Below are 18,566 nucleotides of genomic sequence, written 5' to 3'. Positions count from 1 at the left end.
TTTGATATGGTAACTAATTAAATATTTTGATAAAAACAACACATTATTTGTTCATTTCTAAAAATATATATAAATGTCTCAAAAAATATTTTTTACCAACTAAATAAAAAATTTTAATTATTAAAAATCATACTTAAAAAAAAAGTTAAAAATATGGTATTGAAACTTTTTCTTTGCAAGCCCGTTGTTTTTTTTGTTCTTTATTGTGATTTATTTTACAGTATTTGATCTTCACTCATGTAATTCCTGAGTGAGTGCGTTGTATTGTAAACAAAAGCTTGAAGATAAAAAAATGGTATAAAAACATATTTTTATATTTATTTGACATATAATATAAAAATAAATGAATTATAAAAGTGTAAACTTTTTTAAAATAGAAGACAATAAAATATTAAAAAAATAATATAATATTTTTCTAAAAATAACAAGAAAGGGTTTGTTTTTGTTTTTGTTTTCCACCGAACACCCCAGGATCAATTGATGGTTTTGGAATACTTTTATTTTATTTAAATAAAATTGTTAATTGCCTCTTTTAAAAGATATATATTATTTATGCATAAAAAGGCTGTATTTATATCATTTTGCGGTGATTAAAGGTTGGGATTGCAACTATTTTTTAAAGTATTTTGAATTCCAATAATAATTTATGCATATATCTAATAACATGTTTTTATCTTCTTTTGTGCTGCTGTCATTTATTGATTGATTTATATTTTTGTTCATGGTAAAGTTTGTCTCTTTTCTAAAGTTTAGGACTTCTTTTCTAGTATTAGGAGTCTATGAAATTCACTCTTTCTATACTTTTATTATAAGAATAAGTTTCAAATTTTAGAAAGTTTTCTTGCACAGGAACATGGATAACTTAGGACCATAACTACAAAAATAATTAATTTTAGGAGAGGTTATTTCCCGGCGGTTCTAAAAACCCCAAATAATTTTCGGCGGTTTATGACTAAACCGCAGGTAGCGTTTTTTATTATTTTTTTAAACTTTCCACCCAACTCATATCCCTTCCTCCGCTCCTTCAGTCGTTCATCTAATCTAAAAATGTCTAAACCCTAACCTCCCTCCCCTGTGTCTTCGTCAAAATTTCTCCCAAATCCTTCCCCGCACCACATTCTTCTCATGCTTGTTTCGTGTTCGTCTTCTCCTACTTGGCTTCGTGTTCATCTTCTCCTGCTTGGTTGAGCGTCGAGGTGAAGGCGTCGAGGTGAAGGCGTCGAGGCGTCGAGGCATTTGTGGGTTGAGCGAGGTCGAGGTGCTCTGGCGCGCTCCCGCACTGACCAATCTTAGGTCGAGGTCGAGGTAAGACTGTGTTCGATCTTGGCTCTCCGGTTTTGGCTCTCTCGTTCGTTGTTCGATCTACTGATCCTTGTTTATCTGATTAGTGATAAATATGCAGAGATTTGAGAGGATAATGCGTGGGACGCAGGGCACACTTATCGTTGCTTCGACCCTCCAAATTGTTGTTGGATTCAGTGGACTTTGGCGCAATGTAGTGAGGTTGGTTCCTATCTAGATCCTTGAATTGTTTTTCCTTCCATCTTGTAGTCACATACATTGAACTTTTTGAGATTATTCATGCAATTTATACTTTCAGATGTTTAAAGATGTTTCTATTTTTCTTGTTTGGACTACAACTAGCTCTAATTCTTTTAGAAATGTACTAATCCCTCCTTCTTTTGATAACTCCCAGTTAGTGATCATGATTAATTCCAATTACACTGATAGATAGGATTTTTACCATTCTACAAGTTATTTTTCTGCAAATAATTTTGGTGAGTAATTTGTTTTGCTTTTATAGGTTCTTAAGCCCTCTCTCTGCAGTTCCCCTGGTTGCTTTGTCAGGCTTTGGACTTTATGAGTTGGGCTTTCCTGTGGTACTGATATTTGCAGCAAGAACTATTTCTTATTTCTTTCCTTCATCTATGAATCTATGAATTATATAACTGGTATGATTTACACTTTCTTGATTATTTCTTCTTGAATTGTAGCTTGCAAAATGTGTGGAGATTGGGCTGCCAGATATTTGTAATGTTACTAGTATTTTCACAGGTGATCTATAATTGTCATGATGTTAAATTACCTTGCATCATTTGAAACATATTTAAAAATAACCCTGAGTACTTAACACACCAAAGATGAAATTATGTTACTTCTTGCTCTACTTTTTTTTTCCTAAATCAATGATGGAATTTTGGGGTTCTCCAAGGCAAGACCTAATAGTGGACAGACTTTCAGAGTTTGAGAAGGTAGATTCTCGTGTTATATCTTGTGTGTGTATATATTATTTTTTTCACGTGCTTGTGCATTTTGTTCAAATTTTAGTAAGTTATGTCCATATATTAATAGTTGTTTATAGGTTCTGTTTAATATTGTTTCAAAGATGCAAATCTGGACAATTGTTATTTTTTACCTTTCGTACAGTTAAGATTCACAATTTGAATCATATGATTTGATATATATCAAAGATATAGTAGATATTGCTTTGATTCTAATAATATCAAAGCTCAATTGCCTGTGAAGAAAACTTTGAAACTAAAAGCTCTATTGCCAGGAGAATTGAATGATGTTCCTTTCTATGTCTGTAGTCTAAAATATAGATCCTAATAAAGCTCATACTTTTGTTACTCTTATCTAGGTGACTATATATATGGGGAAGGATGGTTTTATGATTTCAAGCACACACTTTGATCGATTCTCATCCCCTGACTTCTATGCAAGAGTTTATATTCAGATGTCACAGCCAGAGTTTTCAAAATAAATTGCAGGTGAGAACTGATCATATGACTCGTGCCTTGTCCAAGACTTAAAGATCACCGGTGGTGGATACGATACAATCTTTGCCACATCATCAGCAGGTAACTTGAAAAATGAATGTGCTATGAACTGTACAGCTAAGGCTATAATGATAAAATGGAACTGAAAATACAATATAGTAGTTGAAACTAGACTATATTCCATTCCATTACTAGTTGAAACTAAGTATAGCAGCAAATGAAAATTAATGCATGATAGCCTATTCTAGGATGCAAAGCTGAATCAGAGATTAAAGTCTAAAACTATAATGCATATGTAAATGCAATATTAACTTCTGTGAATGCAAATTTGAGTAACATGAAAATCTAGCTACTATGCCGAAGAATAAGAACCTACTATATGCACTATGAGTTGAACTAAAAGATAGTTATCACAACCTAAACTTTATAAAGAGGATGAACAAAATTCACTACTTTTCTGATTGTGGAATGAGCTTTCTGATTGTGGAAAAAAGGACTTTCAATTAAGCCAAAGATGCAAGTGTTCATAATGATTGTAAGTGTGTATAGCAAGAATTAGATTTCAAGAATTCTTGTATCTTTCTTCACAGTCACATATCTCTTCTCTTCTTGTAAATTAGATTTCAAGAATTAGGTTGGAAGAAGATGCAAAGGCGACTGTGAATTGAAGAAGTATGAAGAAGGAGAGAGAGAAATAAGTTGTGATCATCCCTGACCGAGCCATAGAGGTTAGATTACATGATGAACATTAATCATACTGTGTTTAGTTTTCTTTTCTTGCTAAGTGCTAATTCTCTCGGTGTAGGCCAAAGCTACACATTAATCATGACTAAAGAATCTTTTAGTGCTTAATATATATACACTTAATCATATACCTTGAATAAAATGATCTGCCAAATTACTTTGTATTGTACCTACTTCATTCTTTAGGATTTATTTAATTGGTAAAATAATGAAGGTTATATATGGAATTGATGTATACCTTGGATTGGAATTCACGAATGGAATTAAGAACCTCCTTCATTAAAGTTGTGCAGTCACTTTTTCACTAATAAAATTGTTGCTGCAGTTTTATTTCCTTTACATTGGTGTAGACGCTGTTTTTAGTGTAGTATATGGTTGTAGTGTAGGTTTCCTTGCCTATGACACGGGCTGGTTTTCTTTCCATTCAAATAATTGGACTTTAACCTTATTTTTTTGTCAATATATGCTTTTGTGGTGTAACCTATCTTTGTTAAGGCTTGCGATGCAAATTCAACACCACATAGAAATACTTGACTGCATCTTCCTATACTTGGTACAGTCCTTCAAGTCTCTTCATTTTGCTATTGGTGCCTCTTCCATACGTTCAGGAACCGTTCTCTCTTATTAAATTTTGTACTGCTTGATCTATGCCCTGTCACATAGTGGGGTATTATATGTATATATATGAATTAAGCCTTTCTTTTGTTTAAAATAGAACTAGTGCAGGCTGTGTCACTGGTCTCAACAGTGAATGTTGCCATATCCAATCACAGAAGTGACATTGATTGGCTTGTTGGATGGGTTTTAGCTCAGGTGATTGTGATTGTCTTATTTAGTATGACCTCTTTCACATTCATCACAAGAAAATTAATACTGGAATTTACATATGAATTGGAATCAGTTGCATGTTTCATTTGTCATTCTGAAATGTTTAATATTATCTTACTAGGAAAAAAGTACTCATAGTTGGGGCCTACTTATAGGTTTATTTCACCATAAATATGATATTCTTAGATTTAAATTGGAATGAATTATGAAATGGGGCTTTATTGTTTGTATCTATTGATAATAATGGGATGGGATTCTGTTTGGTGGTTTGGTTTATCACATGATTTATGTCTGCTTCAGGCCTATAGTTTAACTGTTATATTATTGTCTTCTCATCCATTCACCAAGACTTAAAGTTACTGTAAATTCTCTCTTCCCTTTTGGTTGGCTAAACAGTAGAATTGCAAAGACAGGAAGAAGTCAAATATTAGTTTAATGGCTTCTGAGTTTCAGAATCTGGTGAGCTTCTTCTGTCTTCTGAATTCAAATTAAACTTAAATATACTTATAAAGTATGTTAATTGAGTTGTTGAGGCTCTTAACATGAATGTAACCATAAGTACACGCGATCTGCACCAACTTTACTACTTGTTTTGTTCAACTATATTCCTCTTTCATCTGTGTCTTGACAAAATATATACACTACATACTTGAGGCACATAAGATCCTTCACCAGTTCTGCATGTTTTCTAATTCAGTGATCATTTTATCCCTTCACTGTTGAAAGAATTAAATATCTATGAAGTGTGAAGCGGATATTGTATATTGAAGTTGAACATTTCTACACGGAACAACATGATTTACATGAATTCTTGTACAAAATAATGTGGTTAGATGTAAGTGGAGAAAGTTTAAGGTAATGAAGGAAAGAAATTTGAAAATCTTGACTAAAATAATTGGCATGTTGTTCATAAAGTTACCAATTTCTTCCAGCGAATAAACTTAAAATGTGATAAAATCTAAAGTAGAACTTTGTTTGCAGAATGCGGAATTGTTGTTAAAGCCTTTGAACTTGAATCATCCCGTACTCTCTAAAACTGTTCTAGACAAGTTTGCCGCACTAGGAATACTTCAAGTGAGTTCTTTGGGCTGCTTCTTGACATAATCTACTATTGTGCTCCTCATGTTACTCATTTTGGTAAAGACAATGTATTCTCTTCATTGTACGAAGGGTCTATTTGAACATGATTCTCCATAAGAAATCTTAGGAGAGAAAAGGAAAAAGAAAAAAGGAAATGAAAATTAACTTATATAAAAGTTAAAAACAAAAATTTAGAGAAGTTATATGAAAGAGTTCTACAAAATAGCTTATGCGTAAACTAATTATAGCTTCTGAAAAGACTCATTTTTTTTCTTCTTAAATTGTCTATTCTACAACACATATCTCTTGTCCATTCTCAAGTGGCCTTGAACATTGAGTACATATCACATGGTATGCAGGAATATTTATCATCATGAAAAGACATAACATTAACCTTGCCATATTGTTGCTTCATGCTCTTCCTGTTTAATCACTTCACTTTTCTTTTGAAAATCATTTCTTTCTAAGTTTTTATGTCATTCTTTTTTTCTATTTCTCTAGTGAATGCTGCCATTGCTAGGTACTATAATAAATAAGTTCTACAATTGTGATTATCCTTAATGACAATCAGTGAATGGAGTTTTCTTATTTGGGGCAAATTATTTTTATCCTTGTGCAAGTTCAGAAAGGAAAAGGACATAATCTACTTTTTCTTTTGTTGAAGTTTAGTAACTTACTATTTACAGTATTGTAAAGAAAAATAATCCAATTAAGAGAGATAGAGGAAGACAGGAAACCTAAAAGGTTATGTTTGGACTGACTGAAAGGGATGGAATGAAGTGAAATGAGGTTTAGTTGGATTGAATGAAAAGGACCCTTCCCATTCTCTCCCTTGAATTTGGAGGGCACGAGGATGGTATTATCTATTAAATGATTGATTTCCAAACATAGAAATGGTACCTTTGTCCCGTTTCATTCTATTCCACTCAATTCCCCTCATGCATTTCATTCTTTTATATTCATCATTAGATATTGAAGCCTAGCCTTAAAAAACTTCAGTAAAACCCATTAGAAAATCTTGATATGTTGTGTAATTTGCAAGTACTAGCTTACTTTGTGAGGGTAGAAGAGATATTAGTGAATTGAACCGTTTTAAAATATTAACTAATTATTGTTTTATATTTTAGGTATTTGAAAAAGGAAGCATATCAAATGATGGCAAAAATGAAGAAGTACCAAATGACGAAGACAATGAAAAAGTATCAAATGATGAAGACAACTGAAGAAGTACAAAACTATAATTATTATTCATAACATGTTAATTTTAATTTTTAAGAAACATTAATTGTATTTCTAATGTTTACAATTTATATAATAATATTTTGGTGTATATTTAATGTTTACATTTAATTTTAGTTTCATATTATTTAATTTTGGTTTATTAATGATAATCAAGTCATTTGAATAAAAAAAATTAAATTATTTACATTTTCGGCGTTTTTGGAAAATGCTCAAAAGTACCGGCGGTTTTCATAAACCCTCACAAATTACCGGCGGTTTTGCTTAACCCTGGTTATTTCCGGCGGTTTTGCTTAACCCCGGTTATTTCCGGCGGTTTTAGTAAAACCCCCACTACTACCGGCGATTTTTCAAAACTCCCGCTAATTGCGGCGGTTTTTAAAAAAACCGCCGGTAATTACTTAGCGACGCAGGTTTTCCCAGCGATTTTCCTAACCGCGGATAACATATTTTCCGGGGGTTAAAACCGCCGGAAACGGAAAAAATAACTCTCGGTAAAAATCTAATATTTTGTAGTTGTTTAATTTAAAAGTTAATTATGATTCCAGCTCATATTTCAATACAAAATTAAAATTTATTCATATATAAATAGTTGGTTTTTAACTTTAAAAATAAATAAATATAATTTTTTAATATAATAATGTTATTTTTTTAGATTTGTTAAACAACATAACACATCAAAAATTTAACATAATTTAATTAAAATGACTGTATCTATTAATTTTTAATATTTAAAAATAAAAATATATTAAAATGTAGAATAAAAACGAATTTCAATTTTGTGTTAAATATAAAAACTAAAAACATAACTAATCCTTAATTTAACATATACTAGTAAAATTGTATATTGTATTGATCCTAATTATTAGGATTAATGACCACACCGAAAATATTGTCTATTTTGAGATTCTTAAAAAATACTTCAGCAGAAGAAAACAATAATATTTAAATTATCTTAGATTTATATTTTTAAACTTAAAATTTATCATTAAAAAAATTATATTATTATAATATTTTTAATTTAATCATGTAAAAATATATATAAGTGAAAAGTTAGAAAATGAATTACATTTCTCGATGTGATAATTCAAGATATTTTTTATGAATTAATGAAATCTTAGTTGTCTTACATGATAGAAAAATCTTTCTTAATGATAATTAAATCTAAACGTGTGTTTAACGTAAGTGTTATTATAAATGAATTTAATGTCGCAATTAATGAAGTTGAACATGGGAGAAAACTATCACAATTCAAAAGATAGATAGAAATCATGAAAATATATCTTTTCTTACCCATTGTCATTTATATTTGAAATGTTTTGTCAAAAACATTATGTGAAGTAAATAATAAGTCATATGCGTTTGTTCTTTATCAAAAGAAAAAATAAAATAAATAAAACTTTATTTAAATATTATGAAGAGTTAGTTAAGATTTTTAGGAAATTGAATCATAGTGATAAAGTAGGTATGAAGAATCTTATGACGTGAAGTCATATCATAAAGTAGTTCAAATATTTACATGGATATATTTTTTTACTAAATTAGATAATAATTTTGAAAAAGAAAATGATGTATAATTTAAAAGAATATTATGTTTTGATCTTGAGAGAGATATTTTGATGAACAAAATATTGAATATAAATACCATCTATGACTTCACAACTACATGACAATGAAGCAAACAAAGTAATAAACTCGGAAAAGAAAATAAAACTAGCATAGGTGATTCCATACAAAATTTCTTTGAATCTAACAATATAGAGTACAATTTAAGTTGATTTCGGATGCTATATATTCAATGTATTCACTATCCAGAAGAGAAATTTTGGAATCAATAAATCAAATGTATTAAAGTGTTAAAAATGAAATTGCAAAGAATTATAATTTCAAGAAAACATTAAAAATATATATTAAATAATAATCAATTACAAAAATAAAAAAGTAATTAGTCGTGACTAATTACTTTTATCTTTAAAATTGACTATTATTTAATAATTTTCCTACAATAAAATTAAAGTGCAAAAATATTTAAAAAAACTTAAATTGCAAGAATAATAAAGAAAGTGCTAAAAATGTAAACAGATGAATCATAAATTCAATAACAAAACAATCTAAAAGTTTATAATTTTGATATTGTGAGTTGATCCTCAAATAATTGTAAAAATGTGAATGTTGTAATAAAACAAAACATATGAAAAATCAAAAACTAAAATAAAAAGAAAAGATAGAAGAAAGATAAAAGAAATAAACTAAAATTTCAAAATTTTGCAAATATTTTTTTGCCTATACAGTTTTTAATACATTAAAGGTCTTATATTACATTTGAAACTTAAAGTTAATTCTAGACTTAATATAAATTCTAATCAAATTCTTAAACCCAACTATAAAAGGTAAGTTACTGTAAGAAAATGTCTAATCCTTAATATTGTATTTACAAATTCTTAACGCATCTATTTCAATTTTTAAAATTCATAAAAAATAACATAATAGTCCAAATGCAACAAATGACATATCAAAGTTAATATGGTTCGACATTCAATCACGATAAAACAACAGGCCCAAGAAGAATGTGAGGTAAGAAATGTAACTCATGCTAGGCAGTTTCTTCTGTACCTCCATATACTTTTTCCCGCAACCCCATTTTAAAGAAATTTCTCATTTTGCCTTTTTTTAAATTATGTAGTTGAAAAATTTTAAAAATTAACTTTTAAATTGTATAATCTGAAAATCTTTCGTATTATACAATTTGAAAATAAAAAAAATAACTTTTATAGCAATCCGGAAGTTAATAATAACTTCCAATTTATGCAATCAAAAAATCCAAAAATAAATCTTTTGAATGGTACAATTCGAAAGTCATTTTACTTCTACCATAACAAATTATTCAAGCTGAAAGTTTTTTCTTTTTTTTTACCTGTGAAAGGAATACTTCTTGAAAAAAAGAGGGGTGGAAGAAATTGAACAACAAAGAAGAGCTAAAAATGGAATCAGATGCTATTGTGGGGGTTCACCTTAATCTGGTAGTTCATTCACCATGCTTATATAAATAAAGTGTCGACAATCTACACTTTTGCAATTCAAAAAGACGAGACACCCAGAAGTTTCAAGACACATACATAGCAACTTCCTTTTCTGTGTGATTTGTTTTAGAACTATATATATATATATATATATATATATATATATATATATATATATATATATATATATATATATATATATATATATATATTAGTTTTTCGTTTTTTGACTTTCATTTCTAAAAAACAAAAATGTTTTTAATAATTTTTTTACACTAATCTATGTGATAGTTTATGATTGGTTTGTTTTAAATATACGGATAAATAAAACAGTGATACATAATTTATTATCAAAAAAATTATTGGAAGAAGTTATTAAGTCACCGAGAAAATATTAACTTTTTTACTTATTATCTATACTTTATCACTTTTATGATTGAAATAAAATCACTAGTGGTAACTTTTGGGACCACAACGTTGTCACGCTGGCTCTTTTGGCAGATGTGTGGTTGTAAACTGCACTATTTAAATGTTTGACATTGTGTGTAAGATCCTATTTAGACTTACAAACTAATTTATATTGTTTTATCTTCTACTTTTTATCTTTTCGGTACAAGTGTCAAATTCCAATATTATATCCATGGATATAGTTTAAAGTTATTAAATTATCGGACTATGGTCAATGCCACGAAATCAACCAGAATGAATGAGACTACTAAGCTGGTATTACATTTCAAAAGAGTTACAGAAGATGGTCAATTCTAACATGATATGTTAAACGAATTCGTAACTTGTTAATATAGTAAAAGAGACGATTATGAAAATAATAGCCACTGAAATGGATGTGAACTTGAGATTTTGAATTAAATTAGGATTGAAGGATGTAATACTAGTTTATTTTAAACTTAATTAAAATTGAAGTAAGCTAAAAACGAAACTATTTATGGTTGGTGTTTCAGTAGGGATGTGGAGACCAAGATTCGAGCCTAACAACTCTGGACTGCTTCTTCTGTGTACTGCTCTCACTGTGATGTTTCTCTCTCTCTTCTCTCTTCTCTGCTTCTCTGAGTAAAGATGGGCTGGGTACCTGCAAAGGCACTCCGACGCTCAAGTCAGAAAGGGATGTGATGAATCAGATCAAGAGTAATCTTTCTTAATTTTTTTTAGGGGAAAAAACGTACCTTTTCTCTCATGTGTTTCGTATATTTAAAACAGTAAAATAAACTGTTACCTGAAAATCCGGACAGTTACCGAAGTGGACTATTTAGAAAAGTTGTAACTGCTAGGTTGTGTGTTGATACTGAGTCAATTACTTCCGTGATTCACGGCGTTGGTTAGCTAATATGCGTAACTGCTTATCTGTAACCGCTAAACCACATACTACAATATCGCGCGCTGTATGTCGATCGTCCTGTGTGTCGACATGGATAGACGACTTGTCGTATGAACGCTACATGTCGCGACAATTGGCATATACATTCATTGAACAGAATTATTACCTTAATTTGGCAGAGAGCGTTAGTTTTCATAAAGCATGCGTGAAGACAAGTATCATTAATTTTTCCAAGAGTCTATAACTTTTCATTTTCTTTAGGGTTTAGTAGGGAGTTGAATCTCAAATCCTGTCATGGAACTGTTTTAACCGAAAAGGATAGACAAAAGGAGAAAACGTGAAGCAAACCAGGAGGGTGAAAAAATATCAATGGAGAAATTCTTGGATAAGTTTCATGCACTGGCTTTCTAGATTAAAGTAAAAAAAAAATTAAATTTCAATATTTGAACTTACAGTAAACAGTTAAAGTAGATTTGATTTATGGAATGCTGGAAAGTGATGATAGGAAAGTTGGCCGAAGGTGTTATTTACTAATAGTTTTCCTATGTGACTTTGATAAACAGAAAGTGATGATAGAAAAAGATTTTACGCAAGTTGGAGTCCTTGAACTAACATCAATTACTATGTCGGAGTTGGAGAAATATTGGTTAATCTCTCTTGTTCTGTCAAGTTCAGGCATCATCACTGCCGTGAGATGGAAGTAGAAACCTTTATTTTCGGTCTTGCTTGGTTAACAATTTTTTTTATTCTCACCAATCATCACACCTAATTTAGAAACTTGATCGCTGCTGCTAGAACAAAATTAATGTGGTAGTGGTTGGTCCTTTGCTACGTCCCCCCAACTTAAAAACATGGAAGTGATTCTCATGCACTCCATGTTGTAATCAAAGTCATTTCGGGTGAGACAGCTAGACGTGTTCTCAAAATGCCAAAACCACAACATTTTGGAAAATAAGTATATTTGCAGACTAAGTTAGAATGTTTGCCTCCACGATTTATTTTTAGAAGCTTATCCCATATTTGGTAATCAAAGAAGCCTGCGAGTTAACCATTTCCCAATAAAATTTTATCCATGGCTAATTGAGATGGGCGAAATTAATTGCTGTAAAATAACAAGCTTAATTAACTGATATAGATCTTAAATTTTGAGCATTTTGTTTTAACTGTAAATCCAAAAAGTTTACAAATTAGAGAAAGGGGAGTAAAGGAACGGATGGCAGAAATAATTGATAGTAAGTTGTACAGAAGCCATAAAATGGGTGCAGTGTTATTCATAAAATTTAAGGAAAAGAGAGAGAGAGAGAGAGAGAGAGAGAGAGAGAGAGAGAGAGAGAGAGAGAGAGAGAGAGAGAGAGAGAGAGAGAGAGAGAGAGAGAGAGAGAGAGAGAGAGAGAGAGAGAGAGAGAGAGAGAGAGAGAGAGAGAGAGAGAGATTGTAAGAGAAACAGAAGTGATCCATTGGGTTGTGATGGAGATAAGAGAGAATGTTATTATCATAGTAGTAGTAGTATACTAATGGGTGGAGAAGAAGAGAATGGAAAGTAAGTGGGGAAAGAGGAAAGTAGTGTAGCCCACATACATATATATATATATATATGTATATATATGTTATTACTGGACTAACATCCATGCATGGTAACTGGAATCACTAGATTCCCCTCACAACCCATATAAATTAGGACAGGGCTGCCTCCTGCTTCAACAGGGTTATGTACACCCACCTCAAGCTTTACAATTAAAATGACTGTTATTAGTCATTCATGCCAGTGGCAATTGTAGCATTTCTTGGGCTTCAAACAAACAAAAAAAAAACGTGCGTGCTCCTTTTTGGACAAAAACACAAACATCATCAACTCATTAATGGAACCCTCCCCCAGCTGCGGTTGCAGTTTTCGCCAAATCCGGCGGTGGAGATGGCAGCAGGATTAGGGATAGAATGCCACTGGCCGCAGCCGCCACCGCACCCACCACGAACGCCGGCAAGTTACCGCCGCCAAATAGATCATCCCATGGTCCACTGATCACAGACACCACCATCTATACACATACACGTGGACGTGCTCAGTTAGTAACAGTAATAATTGACAAGACAAAGGAGTAATTAGATGAAATGAATTAATTGTAACCTGTGGTATGACGATTGCAAGATTGAGGACTCCGAGAGATAACCCTGAAATTTGAATGCAACACAAGGCGTTAAACATGGACTAATTAGGCAGGCGTTGCTTAACTAGGTGGATTATGATTGTGGTCTTACCTTGTCCTGCCCCTGAGGTGGTGGAGAATATTGACGCCAGAGCAAAGGGTATGCTGTAAGTAATCTGAACACATGCACAGACAAAAATTGTTAGGTTCCCACTTTCAAATCTTTCACTCTTTCTTTTTCTAGCTTCTTCGTTATAAATCACTTTTCTCTTCCAACATAAAAACAATAGATATAAATAAAGACAAGTAAAGAAGTTTCCTTGCTCAAAGAGTGTCACGGGAAAACTAGCTACGCTGCGTTTGCAAGTTACAACGCAATACCTAAATGCATTCAATGCAATCACGATGCATGAACAAGGGACCTCAAACTTTGGATAAAAATAAAAATACCAGTGCTTTTATAACCTTATTTTTTAAACTCTATCTATTTCTTTTCTTTTTAAACAGCACTTTCATGCCAAATTAATCTACTGGTTTGTAAGCAATAAAACCGGCCATCGCAATCAAAAAATACTTGAAAAGCCTTTGAGTATTGTCTTTTGCAGCTCAAAGAAAGAAAAGAGCCAAGTAAACAATTTTTATATCAGAGTAGAGTCCAAATAAATTTTGTCGACCCCAGAAGAAAAGTTTTTGAAAAAAATTCATAGCCCTCGTTTTGTATTCACAAGGCGGGCCCCAGGGGTCTCCCACAAAAAATATTTGAAAAAAAAAACTCCTTCATGCATGGCGAGATAACAACCCCCTTCTAAAATTTTAAAAAAATAAAATAAACAAAGAGAAGCAGGTAAAAAAAGTGTTTTAACCCTTCCTCGTGAATTTGCTGCAATGGGAAATTACTCCTACTTTATTCTCCCTGTCGTGAATAATTTTTACAACTTTTGAAAAAAAATTATTTAATTGAGTGAAGAAAAACGTGAGAGGAAGTGGAAGTTAGGTAATGAGGTTTACCGCGAGAGGGATTCCGAGGACGGAAAAGAGGGCCAACGCGCCGGCTTTGACGCCGGAGGGAGGAGGGAGGGGCTCGTGGATGCCGCCGGGGAGGTCAGTGTACTGGCGAGAATGCTGGGCCATCTTGGTGACCAAAACGGTCATGGCCAAACAGACAGCGAGAAGGAAGTTGACAATTCCCCAGAGCCTCTTGACGCCCCCGACTCCACGCGCGAGGACATCGACGCCCAAGGAAGTGGCTCCGAGGACCAGAGAGTTCAACATGAGACCTAACGCACCGGCGCGCACGCCTCTATCGTAGGCCTTTCCTTCTCCGACGGTTCCACCGTAGACCTCATGGCCCATCCAGTCGGTGTCGAAGAGAAGGAAGGGGAACCACGCAATCCAGTTGAGACACGTCACCAAGAGAAGGATCCACATGGGACGCTTCAGTTCCCGAAACGCACCGAATAACTGCCCAAAACAGGGCATGCCCCCGTGGGACCCATCTTCTTCCGCAACGCTCGCGGTGCTTTTTTCCGACGGCACCGTGTTCTCCTTCACGTAAATGAGGGCGATGGTGGCCAGACTGAGGAGGAGCGCTATGGATAGGAAGAAGCAGCTTTTCAGATTGGCGCAGTAGACGTCGCAGGCTTTAGTTTTGGTGAAGGGGAAGACGTGGTGGAGGCCGCTGTAGGACCCCGCGGCGTACCCCAGGACGTTGCCCACGGCCATGAAGAAGGAGAAGAAGGCGTTTGCGTTGCGCGTCTTGCGGTGGTCGCCGGCGGAGAGGTCGGCGAGGAGGGCACGGCAGGGGCCCTGGAGCATGTTATTGGCCACGTCCAGGATCCAGAAGCCGACGACGAAGATGGCGATGGCGCGTGGGCGGGTTTTCTTGGCGAGGGAGTCGCCGAAAATGTGGCCGAGGTCGGCAGCGTAGCCTATGAGAAAGACGGCGATGGCAACGGCCAGGGCTCCGGCGGCGATGAAGGGGCGACGGCGGCCGAAGCGGGAAGTGCAGCGGTCGCTGTGGTAGCCGACGATGGGCTGGACCAGCATGCCGGAGATTGGGCCGCAGAGCCAGATGAAGGAGGCCCAAGTGTGGGGAATTCCCAAGAGCTGGACGTATGGGGTGAGGAGGGAGAGCTGAAGGGCCCAGCCGAACTGCACCCCTGCGGCAATGGATGCCACAACCATGATCTTCCGGAGAGGACTGGGCTCCGGCGGCGGAGCCTCCATGTGGAGGGAGGAAGGCTTGGGGAGATTGTTGTGGTGTTTGGTGGCAGAGAGAGAGTCCATGTTGGAAGAGAGTGTGTGTTGTTTAGTTTTGTGATGTGTGGTTTGCGAGAGTGTTGAGGGGTTTTATAATTGAGGGAGAGGGGAGTTGCATGTAATATAACGGAGAATCTGCTGGCTTTGAAATTCGATAACTCTGTCTGTGTTACCGTTTCTGGATGGATATGGTAATTACAACCCTGTTGCCTTATCCGTTTGGTTTAAAGTAAAAACATAACTCACGCTTTTCTTTTATCTTATTTTTTTTAAATTTAATATTTCAAAGATGATTTTCTATTTAGCAGTTATTTTGAAGTTAAAGACAATACTAATTTTTTTATCATTCACTCGTCTTTAACTAGTTTATATATATATATATATATATATATATATATATATTGTGATTTAGAAATAAAAAGATAAATAAAATCTTAACTAACCAAAATATAACACTGCATGACTTAGTTTCTTCAAAAACAAATTTAAACAGCACTAAAAGAAATAGAGATAATATTTTGTACGGAAGTCGCACATATTTAATATATATTCAATGCTAGTGGACAGAGTTAGCAAAGTCAACTCCACATTCAAACACTGTATATACTGATAGTTTGTTGTAAACCGTATAAACAAAAATTGGTGGGTTTTACAGCTTGAAGATAACAAAATTAGGGTGTAATTAATATATGTGATCTAGGATTAATATTTGAGCAAATTAGGTGCGCGTATAATCAATGCTTCATGTCTAATTAAGTTGATTAGAACAAAACATAAATCATATATCTCTAAACTGAAAGCCAAGTTAGATTGAGTGTCAATTATTACACTAGTATAAAATGTTGCACACATATATTAATAATGCTACAAATTCCAACATGTATAAACTAAGATTTGATACAGAAAACTAGACAGTAGCATTTCTACCTATTTATAACCACAACAAAATAATATAAGTTGTGTTCCCACATGATTATCTTTTATTGTTGGATAGAAGTTGTAAATCCTAGGAAATTATATCTAGTATAGGATACTGATACCTATAAAAAACTGATAAGTTCCCTCTCTTCTCAATCACAAATGGATGAAGGATGTTAGGAACTTTGGATTACCAAGGTCCTAGAGAACCGAATCATGTAATTCATTGTAAACAATGATTTCATAATCCATAACACTAATAAATAAAGTTTAGAACGGTTTCAAATCAAGTAACTGATAACGGTTAAAGTGCATGCGTCTTAATTTTTTCTTTTAACTTTTCATAAAATAAATCAGATAAAGAAAAAAAAAAAAAGGGTTCCTCACTTTCTCATATTTTGTAGGAAATCTAAAAAAGGAATCAGATTCGAAAAAGTAAAAGAAAAAAAAATTGAAAGCTTTGGTATGGAAAGTTGATCTTAAACCACCGACACCCTTTGACTGGTGGACCCAGCAACCGTTTACGATGAAGAAACTGTGCCAAACACGACGACGACGTATTAGTGCGATGGCGTCATCCTTCCTTCAAAATAAGAGTTTCATATTTCATACACTTTTTTTAAAAAGATAATATTCTCCGCGTATTATATATAACGATAATGATTACATAGAGATAGAAAAGAAAGAAAAATCAGAATTGAGTTTATCGTAAAATTGAATATAAGTCCATTTTCTCTGCGTTTAGATTCTTGTTCTCAATTTTACTACATTGACACGTACTTTGCTGAGAATAAATTGAAGAGGAAAGAAGATTATGAGAAAGTCGTTGTTTGATGGCGTAGGAGCATTAACAAGAATACTCGACGAAAGATTTTGGAAGATAACGTTAGTATCGAAGAAAGAAGAAGATGGATTTGTATACTCGAGGAAGAGTTTATGAAAGCTTTAATTGAAATATTGTAGAGTGTGCACAATAAATGTATTTGATCTTGTTGAATGGTGAGAAGTAATAACAATAAGTAAGGGTCATTGACTTGATGCAGTGCATTTAATTTTGATTGCATGCAGAATGCACATTGAATTTGGGTTACCCCTTTGGTAACATGAGCATCAGATATCAGATAATGCCTTGGTAATGGGACCTCTAAGTTTTAATGTGTGCTCATCCATAGCTGAGTGAGAATAATCCTGTCAATTCGACCACTGGTTTAGTGATTTATTAGATCCTACTTATTTAATATTAAATTTTAACTTTAATTTATTAATTAAATAGATTAAGTTTGGAGGCATGACAAAATCTGCTAGGGATGTCAGTTAGCCGGTTTCATTTTGCCTCGTCTCGCATTAATCCGCCACAACGGCTTCAGTCATACGTCTTTCTTAAGTTTATGGTTTAGTTTTTTTACTACATTTTTCTGGGTCATCTCCATAATAAATTTTTTATTTTCTAAATTTTTTATTTTTATTTAATTACATTAGTAAGATAATAAATTTTATAAGTTTATTTTTTAAAATAAATTATATTTATATGTCATAACTTTTATTTTTTAAATACAATTCTGTTAGATACATATATCTAAAATAATTATAAAAATTAAATTTCAAATAACTTAATAAAATTGGATAATAAATAAAAGATTCTAAAAGTAAACTTAATTGATGAAAATTAAGAATTAGTAAAAGAAATATTATTGAAAGCAAACTTAACTAATGACGAATACACATAATAATTATATCTGAGGTCACATGATAAACTATGAACACATTTTTTAGACAAATTCACATATGGTTCATCCCGTCTCATTTGTTGGTTCGTATAAACTACGAGTTATGTGGAACGAACCTAAACAAAATAATAAGATAAAATACTTAATCTATATAGTACTTTTTCTTATCGATTACAAACTAATCTACATCACTCGCTTTACATTATTATTCCTATAATATATTATTGGTTATATGTTTATTTATTTACATATGCAAAAAAAAGTATATATTTTAGAATTTCATATGTGATATTTTTAATTTTAAAAATATCTTATTATAAATAAAATAAATATTCAAGATAAAAAAAATTATGAATAAAGTAGTCTTTATTATTAAGTTTATAGTTCATGATAAGTTCTATTTAGTCTCTTAACTTACTATTACACTCTTTAAATTTTAGATTATTAGTCTACTTAAATTTGTTGTGAAAAAAAAAGCCATGTAATGCACTAAA

The 18,566-nt window shown here is 32.8% G+C and overlaps 1 protein-coding gene across 1 annotated transcript; it reads right to left on the bottom strand.

Annotated features, from left to right (window-relative positions):
* Positions 1-12,486: 12,486 nt before the first annotated feature.
* On the bottom strand, positions 12,487-15,505 carry LOC108326553 (sucrose transport protein). Its single transcript, XM_017560116.2, has 4 exons — positions 14,177-15,505; positions 13,281-13,344; positions 13,150-13,193; positions 12,487-13,060 (listed from the first exon to the last, which is right to left on the bottom strand). The coding sequence occupies exons 1-4, from the start codon at positions 15,452-15,454 to the stop codon at positions 12,881-12,883; spliced, it is 1,566 nt and encodes a 521-aa protein (XP_017415605.1). The 5' UTR covers positions 15,455-15,505; the 3' UTR covers positions 12,487-12,880.
* Positions 15,506-18,566: the final 3,061 nt, after the last annotated feature.

The sequence above is a fragment of the Vigna angularis genome, chromosome 3 (genome assembly GCF_016808095.1).
Source record: "Vigna angularis cultivar LongXiaoDou No.4 chromosome 3, ASM1680809v1, whole genome shotgun sequence".
Taxonomy (NCBI): Eukaryota; Viridiplantae; Streptophyta; class Magnoliopsida; order Fabales; family Fabaceae; genus Vigna; species Vigna angularis.
This window is presented reverse-complemented; position numbering and strand designations above follow the sequence as displayed.